Raw genomic sequence first — 12,714 nt, 5'->3', positions numbered from 1 at the left:
GGGGATGGCCTGTTCCTGCCAGCTCTGGGCTCACACCAGCTTGACCAAACAAAACACAGGGGTCACAGGATGCTCCAGCTGCCCCAGTGCAGAATTTCTACGACCAGTCCTCCCCGCTCCCACCTGTGCACAGCCCAGAGTTACATACACCATAACCCAGCTTTATCAGCTGCATTTGTAGGCAAAGGGGGTTAAAAAGGAAAAAGCCTTTGGGAAGAGAGAGACGGAGCGATCGCTTCCCCCAGTTTTATTTATGCCAGCACGGCTGTGTGTAGCGTTTCAACAGCATTGAATACCCTGGAGAGCCAATTACCGCGAGGAGCACAGCTGGAGCCAGGCCGGGCTCTTCTCCGCTTCATTTTCTTAATACAGTCACATCATCTCAGAAAAGTGCTGCTGCTCTGGGGAAGGTACAAAGCGGGTTCCCAGGGCAGGCACAGGCTGGGCAGAGTTCTGGGTCCTCCGTTCTCACGGTGGGGAGCAAGGGCGGCACCCCCAGCAAGCACCGACACAATGCTGCTGTCAGGTTTTTATTTCAGTCTCATGAACATCCTTCCAAGAAATCAAACCATGAGAAGAAAAAAATAGTAGCGACCCCCAACAGAACACATGATCTACAGCCCCAAAACTGACAGGGGGCAGGGGGGCTGCGGGGAAGGGAGGAGGTTTCCACAAAGCTCGGGAGTGTCCTCCCCGAGCTGTTAGGCAGAGCTCAGCCAGCCAGAGCCACACCAGCCTTGTGCAGCAGGACTGATGGGCAGGGAAACAATATTCCTATAAACCCCTTTTGCAAAGCGAACCCCGCAGCCGAGCGAGTCTCCCATGAGCAGCCCCAGCTCGGTGCTGGGCTCAGCTCCACTGTGCCCAGAGATTCAAGGCTGGGGCCAACGCTGGAGCCAAGGCTGGAGTCGGCGGGTTGTGCAGGTACCGAGCACCCTCCCTCCTGCCCCAGCCCTGCACAGTGCCAGCACAGCCCTCAAGATGCTGCCTGTGGGGCTTTGCATGCCCCCAGAATAAAAACCAACAGCTGCAGGGGAAAGAGGGGGCAAGGTGGGGCCAGGAATTCGCTATCTGTCCCTTCTCACGCACATTAAGGCTTTACTCTCGGTGTTCTTTAGAGCCAGTGGGCTGAGCCCTGTGGAAGCTGCTCTCAGCCCTGCCGGGCTCTGCGCATAGAGACCCGTGGGATGAGCCTTCTCATCCTTCACGCTGATCAACCCTTCGCTTGGATGAAGAGCAAGAGAGAAACCACCTCTGCACAGGGAGCGGCTCTGGCTGCTGCCTCCAGCAGTCGACTGCAGCTCCCAGCATGGCAGTGGGGAGAAGTCGGCTCCCTCCTCAGCACCAGCCCCTGACGCAGCCCCGGCAGCAAAGGCAGAGCCACCCCAGAGCAGAGGAGGAAACCCCACAGCTCCCAGACTGTTCTTGGGGTGGCAGGACTCATCCCAAACAGCCAGGCACCCTTAGAGGAGCATGGAAAGAAACGGATCTACTGCCCCCTCTTCTGTTCTGCACACAGTGAAACCTTTATAGCTGGTCTGATGCAGGAAGGTGGCCCCGAGTCAGGGGGAAGAAAAACGCTGCTGAAAAGATCGAAGTCCACCAAACAGAGAGCGAAGAGGTGAAAGCGTTCCTGCTTCCCAGAAGCCTGCTCTGGCTGCAGCCAGGAGGAGCGTGTGGTGACTCCTCACATGAACATGTCATCATAGCCTGGAGGGGGAAGGTGGTCGGGATCTGGCCTGGAAAGAAATTCAGAGCAGAGTGAAAGCAGGAGCAAGAGCTCAGTCCCGCAGCAACAGGGACGAGGGGGCCAGCTGGGGACACAGGCACAGCCGAACACCTACCCAGCTCTGCCAGCTCCCAATGGGCCAAAGGGGTCGAATCTGGCGCCTGGGGGAACGGCTCCTGGGGGAAGGCGGCCGGGGATGCCCGATGATGGGTCAATGCCACGCTGCGGGAAGCCAGATCGGAGAGGATCCACGATCATTCCCCCGCTTCGACCTCTGGGGAGAGGAAAGGCAGAGGAGGTGAGACTGGCACTGGTGAGAGAGAAGCAGAGTGTGTCCCTTTGCCAGACCTCTGCTGCAGAGACGCTGAGCACAGGAACATGGGGTGAAGTCGACCCACGGCACATGGGAAGGAAAACACCCCCAATCCACCGCAACATGGGCCATGACAAGCCGGTGGGGCGAGATCACTGCAGCAAGACAGAGAGACCTTCACGTGTGTCCGTGTCAGAGTGCTGGGGTAAACCTGATCCTTGTCCCCCAGAGGCTGTGACAGGAGGGGACCCAACTGCAGCACATGCTGCTCCTGCCCAGGGCTGGCACAGCCCCTAGCCTTGCCCGTGCCACAGCACAAGGCCAGGGACGGGCCGCAAATCACGGCTCACCATCATGCCGAGGTGGGAGTTTCACTGCTGCAGAGCCCGTGCCCGAGTCCAGGCAGCAGCAAACACCCAGGTGTGGGGCACAGCAGTGCCAGCACACCCCAAAGCCTGGCTGGAGACGCGCTGGGAGCACCAGACCCTTGGCTGCCTTCCCCAGAGCCAGCGCCAAAACAGACACTAGCAGCAGCAGAGATACAGCTTCTCCCTTCCTCGGCTCCTGCAAGGCGCCACTTCGGGCATCAGCAACGGCTGCTGAGTCCTGGTGGCTGCTCAGTGTCCTCTGGATCCACTGGCCCTCTCTGTGAGCTCCTACTCCTGTCCCTGCTCTCCCTGCCCTGCGCAGTGTTGCAAGAGCCCCCGTCTGGGGCCCCGCCAGCAGTCCCAAAGCACTGCCGGGAAGTCGTTCACTGCCCATGGCGGCTCCTCGGAGCTGCCCCATGCTGCAAGCACCATCCCTCATGGTTGGCTTTGTGCAAACCCGGCTGGAGCCTCTGGACACCGCTGCCATCATACAAGTCATTAACATGGGCACTAATGAGTTCCATGACAGCAGGCTGGCTGCCCAATGGGCCCTGGGACAGCCAGGCCCCATGAAGATACGCCTGGGAGTCTAGGGCTCCAGCCCCGGCACTGGCAGGTGTCAGCACACAAATCTGCTGCCACTTACCATCTTTTTTGTCATTTACAGAGAAACTTCTGATGAACAGCTGGAGGCAGTAAAAGAAACAGGGTCGTGTACCCCCCCAGTGAACCCCTCTCCTTGTGTTACTGGGTTTCCTTCCAGCCACCCAGGCTCCGGGTTTCTCCTCCCAGCCAGGCACGATGCTTTTAGTTGGTTCTTTTCTAGCCAAACCCACGGAGAAACAAGTCTTTCAAGAGGGGAAAAAATGCGATCCCCACAGGAGAGTGGTTCCAGAGAGGACTCCCCTGGGCTGCAGGATGCTCTGCAATGACTCCAATAGCTGGTTTTTGTCTGACCATGTGCTTTTAACTGGAATGGAAGATGACAGGTTCTCCTTGCCCAACCAAACCAAAGATGCAGAGATCTATCCGTGAAGATCAGAGTCCAGACAGCCCTGCTTCTGCCCAGGCTTTCTCTTGAGTGCCTCAGACAGCCAGGGGCTCACAAGCAGGACTCAGGAATCTGTGGACTCAGCTTTAAGCCTCCCCTTTTCCAGACTGCTGGGCTGTAGATGCAGCAGCTGGTAACATTTTAAATTAGAGGCTTAGATTCACTTAACGATGTATTCAGCTTTGATTTAGTGAAGGAATTACTGCATGTTAAATGAATACAAGCTGATTATTAAACAGACGCAGATTGCAACCTATCATCTATGCAAGAGACAGGATCTTATTACGATATTAGAACCATATTGAGGTTTAGCAACTGTCAATTGGTCTCTTGCAACAGGCACTGAGCAACTGTCCCACCACCGTCCACGTTCAGAGATGCTTTGCTGGATGCCTGAGCCAGGCGGACTCCAGCTGTTCCAGGTCCCCAGCCACCACCAAACACCCCATAGGCAGAGCAGAGGATGCTCCCCGAGCATGCAAAGCACCATCTCTCCTACAATACTCACCCAAAAGGGTCCAGGTCTTCCCCACCAACAGCGAAGGGGCTCGCGGGAGAAGGCCTGAAACAAAGAACACAGCGCAACATTCAGAGAAGGGAGAAGGGCTGAGTGGAGCGAGCAGGAATGAGCAGGCAGGGCCGTCTCTGCTCACGGATGCTCTTCCCCAGCAGGCGCTGCAGCACCCAAAAGGCTCTGGGACCTGTGGGACACTGCATGACCGGGCAGGAGTGTCCCCTGCTCTGCGGTGCAGCTGGCTGTGGACATGGGTGTGTGCTGCAGGCTTGCAGGAAGCTTGCCGAGATAAACAGGCCCTGCTGTGCACGCTGCTCCAGCTGGAGCTGGCTGTGGACGCCAGGAGTTTCCAGGCCAGGGGCTCCCTGAGCAGTACGGGGCTAGGCCGGGCTCTCCAGCATGTCCCAGAGACACAATGACAGTCCCACTTCCAGGATCGCGAGGACAGTGGTGCAGTGAGCCTGCAGCCAGCTGTCACATCTCCCTGCCAATACTATGTGTCAACACCACCATTTCCAAGCTGTGCCCAGCTCCAGCCTGTCTGCCCCAGCATTCCCAGGGAGCATCTCGCACTCTCAGCAGCAGCACACAGAGGTGGTGTTACAAAAGCAAGAGGTGACACGTAAGTCAGAAGTTACGGCTGGTCCCCAAGATATGGTAGAGCCACTGTGGTATCTCTCACTTCCAGCCAAAGGGGATTACAGCTCGTGAGGAAAGAGAGGGGGAGCCTGCCTGCTGCGTATGAGGGGCAGCTGGGCATCAAGGGGCCAGGCAGGGATGGTGAAGCAGATCTCACAGAGAACCATCAGCAGCTCTTCACTCACCAGGATGGTGCCCTCGTGCCTGCCGGCTGCCGGGGAGGGACCCGGAGAGGGTTGGAATCCCGGGACGAGTCTGGATCCTTCTTCTCAGCCTCAGGCTCCTTTTTGGCTTTTTCTGCAGGGGCCCCGAGGGGAGCAATGATGCCTGAAGCAATCCTTGTCCTCAGCTCCTCAGTGTTCTTGTACACTCTGTGGGGAGCAAGGCGAGGCCACGGGTTGGGGAGGCTGTGGCAGCCAGGTGCGAGGTGCTGGACAGGCTGCGAGAGGGATGGTGAGGGGACAGACATGCCCAAAGTGTCCCAGGCACAAAACGTGTCCCCAGCCGACAGCAGGGAGGGACAGGAAGGGATAACAGTACACTGTGGCACCAAACCCTGACCCTATTTAAGAGGGCAAAGGTGCCACCCAGCCCAGGGGACTCCCTTGCTATGGCCATGACCAAATGAGTTCTGCACTGGAGGAAATGGCAGCACTGGCCTTTAGCGAGGCCACAGGGTGTCTGGGCCACAGATGAATGTGTCCAGGCTACCAGGCAGTGTCCACCCAGTCCAGACAGGCTGGCAGCACTCTGGAAATAACAGTGCTGCCCATTCCCAGGTGGGGTGGCTCTCCCTGGGACTCCAACCATTTCTTAAATCCCTCTTGCGCAGCAGCGGCGCAGAGGGAGGCAGAGGAGGGAGCTCTGGATGCATCTCAGGGCTGACTGGACTGCCCCTGGGGTTTGTACTGGGGAGGAGAGTCCTCCAGGCTCGTCCTAACATGGTCTCTGCCTCCCTCCCCACGCTGCTGGGACATTTTCTCCTGCAGAAAATGCTGGGGAACTGAGATTACTTGTGGAAATCGTCCAGGTGCTCCGGGTTGATGTAGTCGGCCACTGACAAGGTCACATCTGCCACCTTCTGAGAACTGCGATCCTGGGAAAAGACAGGTGAAATATGGAGTCAGCAGCAGGGCAGAGCAGGGAATGAGGGAAGGAGCAGGTATAACTACAGCCAGGGGCTTGGACATGAGGAATGGGCTTGCCTGCTTCCTGCCATGTCCCTGTGCTGTGCCCGAATCCCCAGAAGCACACAAACTCCAGTGTAGAGCAAGGCTCTCCCTGCTCGCTCGCCAAATCGGGGCTGCCAAGGGTGAAAGTGAAAACACGCTGGGCAGGTGCTTGTGGGGGACAGAATAAATCATCTGCAGAAAAATCCTACGCTGGGAAGGGGACACAAAAGGGGCGACTCCATAGCCAGAGCATGCAATGCAAACCACATCACTGCAGCTGGTGTTTGACCAGCTTCACATCTGCTGCTGCTGCTGCACAGGCAGATCTGCAGCCCCAAACATCCCCCGGGTCTGCCCCACCCTGAGGGACAAACACCACTGCAAGGCAGAACAAGCAACAACAAAAATTTAAGAAATGGGCCCTGTTTTGAGTGGCAGCAGCCACTGCACCTGAAGGATCCCAAGCCGCAGGGACCCGGTGGGTGCTCACCATGACATTGAGGATCATACTGTCTTCCACCATGATGGCCTTCAGCAGCAGCTCACGGGCATCATCCGTGGACTTATAGCGCAGCGTATACACCTCTTTGTTGGCTTCCCAGCCGGCGGGGAGCAGCTCTGACTTCCTTTCATCAGGACTTGGCTGCAATAGGACAGACATGCTGCTGAGACCCTGCCCAGTAACCATGGGGCCAGGGGGACCTGTCTTGGCTGCACAGAGAGATCCAGGAGGGGATCTAGGTCCCTGGGAGAGGATCTCTCAGTGCTTTCAAGGTTTCAGCTGCAGGAGCAGGGCTTTATTCTCTACAGGCAGGCCCGGCCAGTCTGACACAGGGTCCCTGCGCTGGAACAGGAGCAACACAATCACCCTTTGCTGAGCAGGAGGAGCCAACAGAGACCCAGACTGGGGCATGATGCTCTTCCCTGCCTGGCACCTCCCAGCTCCCCAGCACGGGACAGAGCTGTCTGGGGCAGGGAAAGGGCTGTCGTCCTGGTTGTCCCAGGCCCATAGCAGTGCTGCTGGGGGGCACTGCCCCACACCGTCTCCTCCCCTGGGACTCGGGGATTTGTCTGCGAAGACACTGTCCTGTCCCCCCACCACCGCCCCCCAGCACTGCACCAGGCTCCCAGCCCACCAGACCCCCACCTTAGCACTGGGTCCAGCACCACACTGGCCCCCTCCCTGCGCTGGCACTGGACACCCCTCCAGCACTGAGAGCCCCCCTGGCACCACATTTGCCCCCCCAATGCTGCACTGGACACCCACCTTTTGGTACAGAATTACCGCCCAGAACCGCAGCAGCCCCGTTCCTCCAGCACCGGCACCCCCGACCTCCCAACAGACCTCGAGGCTCCCAGCACCGCAGCCCCTTGCTCCGTCTCCCCCCAGCAGCACTGAGGCCCCTCAGACCCCGCACGGCTCCTTCCGCTTGCCCCCTTCCGCTTGCCCCCCAGGCAGCGGGCGCCGGGCTCGACCGAGCGGCGCCGGCGAGCGGCGGTAGGAAAGCCCGGGGATTAACCGCGGCCTACTCGGCCTCCGCGGCAGAGGAGCTCGCCGGGGCCCGGCGCGGCTCGTACCTGGTCTCCGGCGCCGAGGCAGCGGTAGCCGTGCCGCACCAGCTCCCAGTGGACGCCGCAGATGAGCGCGTCCTGCGGGCGGGAGACAGCGGCCCGCGCCCAGGCGTACAGCGGCTCCAGCCCCGCCATGGCCACGCCGCACCGAGCAGGCGCGGGTGGGCCAGGAACCGCCCGGGCAAGGCCGGTAGGGCCGCGCCGGGGCCGCTGCGGGCAGCGGAGCAACGCACCGGGCAGCCCCGGCCGCTCCTCACTAGAGGGCCCCCGTCCGCTGCGCAAGGCCGGCGCCGGAGGCGAGTTCCCCCCAGGGGTTTAGCGCTTCTTCCCGCAGCGGGAGGGCCGGCCGGGGGCCGGTCACCCGGCGGCAGCCCGGGGGTTGGGGTCTGCCCGACGCCCTGCCCTGGCTCTTCTCGGCAGTGGGTAGGAAAGCGTTAGGTCTGGGGCAGGGTCTGCGTGCGCTGCCGTAATGAGCCTCTTCGTCCGTACTGGAGGCACCAAATCACAGATTGGCCATTGGCAGGAGTATTTCATTCCTTGCACAGCTCATTTCTCTGGGTCACAGTATTTGTAACACCTAAATTCTGTTAAAGCCGCCACTGGAAGGTACTCGGGGGCTTTTGTTTTCCTGCCCCTGAGCCAGAGCTCTCTGTGCTGGTGGGAGCCTGTCGCTCAGGATGGAGCAGCCCCATGCCGGGAACACCATCATCTGCTGCTTTCCCAATCCGAGCTCCAGCTCCTTGGGGACGCTCGTCTTGACTTCATTATGCGTCAATTAATTAACTCGCACCGTCTGCTCTTTCCATTTCCCCCTCAAGAAGTCACGGAGGCTGAACAATCGACCACAGACCGACAGCCCTCACGCCTCCGCGCTGCCCGTTCGCACGAACCATTGCCGCGCTGGCTGGGGACCTGCCCCATCTCCCAGTATTCCGGCTCCAAGGAAAACGGCCGCAGCTTGAAAGCCGAGTGAGCTGCACTGGCTCTGCCGGACTCGGCAGGAAAGCGACTGCTGATTTTCCATGGGGCTGGAATTTCAGCACGGGAGCTTTGCAAGAGGCATGGGATGGGGATGTGATGAGAACAGCAGGAAATGCCTCAGCTGGAGCTTTTCCAGCGCTGGGCTTGTGATTCACAGCAGCAGGCAGCGTTTCCACCCCACAGCTTGCTCCCGGCAGCAGCAGCCGCAGTTTCAGGCTTTGGCGGCATCCACATTTCACTTTCCCAACACAGCCTGTCCCTGGGCGAGTGAGGGGGGCACCAGTAGCTTCATTTGAATCACCCCTCCCGAGGCAGGATTTGAAATCTTGGGTCTTCCTCCAGAAACTTGATCCTAAATCCTGTATCCCAGCACCGCTAACACGTTTCCCCTGCCTGTCTGTGGCCTCGCCACAGGTGCAGGAGCACGTGCGTGTTTGGGATCAGCGACCACGGGAGCCGGCGGTGCCTCAGTGGGGCAAGAGGCAACAGGAATTGCACACAAGCTGTGCCAAGTGCTTGCCAAGCTTTTGCTTTTCCATCCAACTTGCTGCCATCGCTGTTCACCCTCTCACCCATTGCCACGTGCTCCCGTCCAGCCATTGGCTCGTCCTCCTGTGGCTTCACCTCTGCTCATCCTGAATTTATTTTCCCTTCTCCGTGTCACACTGGCTGCCTCAGACCACACACAATGGGTGACTTGTGGTGCCAAGACCCCCTGGCTCGATCATCCCCTCCGTGGGCACATCACGGGGTACAATGGGATGCCTCCATGTGTCCCCTCCCCACGGGACCCTCCTCGGAGCTGGGACCCTGCTGTACCTGAGCCCACGGCCCCAGGGCTGGCTGCCGCTACATCAAAGCTGCCTGCGGTGCCTCGCCGTGCTGGCCTGGCTCCCCATCGGCTCCTTTGCTCCAGCGTCTCGCTCGCTCTGTGGCTCGCTGATGATGAAAACCTCTGGCCACATGAAAGCAGCTCCCCTCGTGCGAGCTGGGGTCTGCAGGCGACGTGGGAGGCAGCGGGCAGCACGGCCCCGGCCGGCATGCAGCAGCCAAGTCAGTAACGAGGTGACGAGAATTACAGAACCAGCTCATTAGTGCTGCAAGGCAAGTGCGTCACGTTGCCTGCCGGGCACACCGGTGCCGTCGTCGGAGCAGGCAGAGCCAAGCCAGGAGAGCAGCGATGCTGTGAGAGCTGGGTGATGCTGTGAGAGCGAGTGAATCCCCAGAGCAGCTGGAGCCCCGGACTCCTGCACACGTTCATGAGGATGTGAATCTGGCTCTTGGAGCAGACAGCACTGACCGTCCTACCCATGGAAATGCAGGAGAAGCTGCATGTGGCCTTTTTCCTCCCTCTTTCACGAGGGAATGGGATCGGTGTGGCCATGCGGCTCACTGCAGAGGACAGGGACGGTATCCCAGGGTGGCAGTGGCTGAAGCCGCCCCAGCAGGGCTGTGGTGCTTGGAGCAGGTAGAGGCTGCATCACCTCCGTCAGACAAACCGCAGCCTCCCCTGACCTTCATACTTTCCTGCTGCCTCACTGCTCGCTGTGGATGAGCCCACGGTAGTGTTGTAATGAGCAGAAGAGGAAACAGATTTCCCAACCGCCCGCCCCGCTGGCAGCCCGTGAGCCCTCCGTGCTGGGAACGGCAGCTGCCACAGCCGTGCCATGCGATGTGCACCAGGTATGGCCTGGCAGGAGGCAGCAGAGAGGGACGTGGATTATCCCCGGCTGGTGTTCAGGTGTCACAGGCTGTTTGAGAGCATCACCCCTGCCTCCGGGTCAGCTCACTGTTGTCGTTGCCCATGCACAGCTGGAGCGATGGAGGGATCCTCCGGCAGAGCCTCCCGCATGCTCTGCTGAACCGCCGGGGGCTTAGTGACACATAAAGAGCCACCTGAAGGTGACCGAAATCGCCATGCCAAGGGACCCGGGGTGGAACAGGGCATTGCTGGCTCCTGGTTTCACCCCTCAATTTCATGGGGCTTCCGTCATTGCTGTGAGAGGAGACGCAGTCACTCCATGAAAATTTGGCCTCCTCTTCATTTCCCCCAAGTTTAATTCCAGGGAAAGATGACACCAAGGCAGGAGAAAGGGGGTTTTTCTCCAGGGGAGAAATTCAAACCACATGCGGATGGGCTCGCCGCAGTAGCAGGAGGAGGGACTGGGGCTGCGAGAGAGTGGGCGCCCGTCAGCGAGGCCAAATGTAAAGTCAATTAGCACTTTCAGGGATCAGAACATGCTCGAGTGCTGTGCTTCGAGCAGGGATAATCCCCATCGGAGCGAGGCTGCCAATAGGCTTTGAAAATAATGAGGAAGGCCAGAGCCCCTGTGCTTCCCAGAAAAGCCCATTAGCTCTGCAGTGGAAACCTCGCTAGCAGGGAGCGCGATGCACAAACACTGTCGTGACTCATCAACTGGATGGAGCGAAACTCAGTTTTTCAGAGGTCAACACGCTCGAGTCCTGATGAGCTTTATCCTCGGCGGGGCTCCTGCGCTCCCTTCGCCTGCCTGAATTCAGGGGATGCCCAACACGCCTGAGAGTAGCGGGGGGCAGTTTCATGGGATGTGTGTCATCCAGAGACACCGACACCTTCCTAAGGGGCAGTGGCGATGAGGAAACTGAGGCACAAAGTGCTTGAACCACCTGTGCCAGCAGCCTGGAGGGCAGCAGCAACCTCGGACCCCCTGACTGGAGCGTGCCTCCCACCAGCCCCATCCCTGCAGTCCATGTGGACGCTGCTGTCCCCCCTCCCTCTCGGGGGACCTCAGATGTGAATCCGAACGGCCCTGGACAGCCTTGGAGGAACAAAAACAAGGCCATCAATCACCCTTGCTTCACTCCCACCCCAGTCTGCAGACTGAGCCGGGTTGCATTGTGCGGAGCCGGAGGGACCCCACATCAAAGTGGGAACCAGACGGGCAGCGCCCTGCCCACGAGCTGCCTGTCTGCGCTGCCTGCGCGGGCCCTGCCTGCACCCGCTGCCCGCGGCCAGGCGGCAAAGCTGGGATGCAAAAGTGCTCCTCGCTCAGGGTACCACGGGGGATGCCCGAGGCCAGTCAGCTGCAGAAAGCATCAAAGACAAGAGAGAGCAGATGCCGCCCTGGGGCCAGGATCCTGCTCCAGCATCCCAGGAGCATCTTCTCTCTGTGGGGAAGAGGAGGAGGAGGAAGACGAGCCGGTCCCATCCTGAGCTTGTCCTGGAGCACTTCAGAGGCTGCGCGAAGCTGGCAGGGCCACGGGGCCAGCACAGCGTGCTCCCGCAGCGCAGCCCCCGCTATCCTCACAAGACCCTTTTCCTTTGCAGTTCCTTCCATGACACACGGCGGTCGCTTCCCCCGGGCTGCTGCTCTGCCGCTGCTGCAGACAGTACATTCATTTTTTGGATGGCGTTCGCAGCTCCCCGGCGTTTCTCCCCATCCCAGGCACGAACGGATGGTATGAGGCAATGTTCTCAGGGAGTATCGGCTTCCCAGTGCTGTTGGGTAAGCGCTCGCCTTTCTTCTGAGCAGCTGATGGTGAATATCCCCCCGGTGGAATGAGCCAACGTGCTGCCTGTGCAGAAGTGTAACAGCAATTAGGGTGCAAAACTCAAAATATTTCTCCACTAGCAAAGAGTTGAAGTGACTCTTCGCTGTGACCCTCAGCACGGTACAGAGCGGGGAGGACCACATCTGCCTGCACAGGGAGCCACGCTGAGCACCAGTGACCAGCCCCACCACCCACAGCCCACCCTGTGCCCCAAAACAGGTCTGTGCTCCTCTCTGGCCCTGCTCCTGGGCTTGCCACAAGGCCACCGACACCACAGCATCACTGATGCAGCCAGGAAAAAGCCATCTGGGCACCTGGAGAGTAGCGACCTGGCAGCCCAGAGACACTGAGCCCTGTTGGGAAGGGGATGGAGGCAGCAAAATTCCATCTCACGGGGGTTATCACCTGGGTTGAGGGTGGTGGTGCAGCCTGTGCCACCAGCGTTCACCATCCCCGAGGGCATGCAGACCAGCACTGCGGGAGCAGCTCTGCCATCACAGCCGGCTGTGCACGTGTGCCCGTGGCAGCCCACAACGGACATTTTTTCCAGTTCGCTAATTAAGACAGAATAAAAGTCACTAAAATGAGAGGCTGGGTGTTTAAAAGGAAAATTCTCCTCCAGGTGCTGGGTTTATTAAAAGAAGGTGAAAAAAACAAGGACGAGAGGCAGGACCACAAGCTGGACAAAGAACAGATGGGGAAGGAGACACTTTTGTGGGGTCAGACAGTGTTGGGTGCGTGTTGGGGAGCGGTGAGGACAGGGGCTGCAGTGACCACTGTGTCCCCATGGCCCCCAGGAAGCCATGCCCTGGGCATCGCTGTGGGGCAGGAGGTCCCCAGTTCA

The 12,714-nt window shown here is 59.5% G+C and overlaps 1 protein-coding gene across 1 annotated transcript; it reads right to left on the bottom strand.

The window, feature by feature from the left end:
• Positions 1-231: 231 nt before the first annotated feature.
• PSMF1 (proteasome inhibitor subunit 1) lies at positions 232-7,671 on the bottom strand. The gene is made up of 7 exons (XM_065032206.1): positions 7,365-7,671; positions 6,277-6,429; positions 5,628-5,710; positions 4,800-4,985; positions 3,970-4,023; positions 1,845-2,003; positions 232-1,739 (listed from the first exon to the last, which is right to left on the bottom strand). The coding sequence occupies exons 1-7, from the start codon at positions 7,491-7,493 to the stop codon at positions 1,688-1,690; spliced, it is 816 nt and encodes a 271-aa protein (XP_064888278.1). The 5' UTR covers positions 7,494-7,671; the 3' UTR covers positions 232-1,687.
• Between the last annotated feature and the right edge of the window lie 5,043 nt (positions 7,672-12,714).

The sequence above is a fragment of the Columba livia genome, chromosome 16, assembly GCF_036013475.1.
Source record: "Columba livia isolate bColLiv1 breed racing homer chromosome 16, bColLiv1.pat.W.v2, whole genome shotgun sequence".
NCBI classification, from domain to species: Eukaryota; Metazoa; Chordata; class Aves; order Columbiformes; family Columbidae; genus Columba; species Columba livia.
Note: the sequence above shows the minus strand (reverse complement) of the source record. Positions and strands in the feature narration are given on the sequence as shown.

Coding starts and splice junctions, on each gene's coding strand:
- PSMF1 (XM_065032206.1), bottom strand. CDS start 7,493: ATGGCGGGGCTGGAGCCGCTGTACGCCTGGGCGCGGGCCGCTGTCTCC. Junction 6,430..7,364: donor GCCTCGGCGCCGGAGACCAG/GTACGAGCCGCG, acceptor GTCCTATTGCAG/CCAAGTCCTGATGAAAGGAA. Junction 1,740..1,844: donor TTGGGAGCTGGCAGAGCTGG/GTAGGTGTTCGG, acceptor ATTTCTTTCCAG/GCCAGATCCCGACCACCTTC.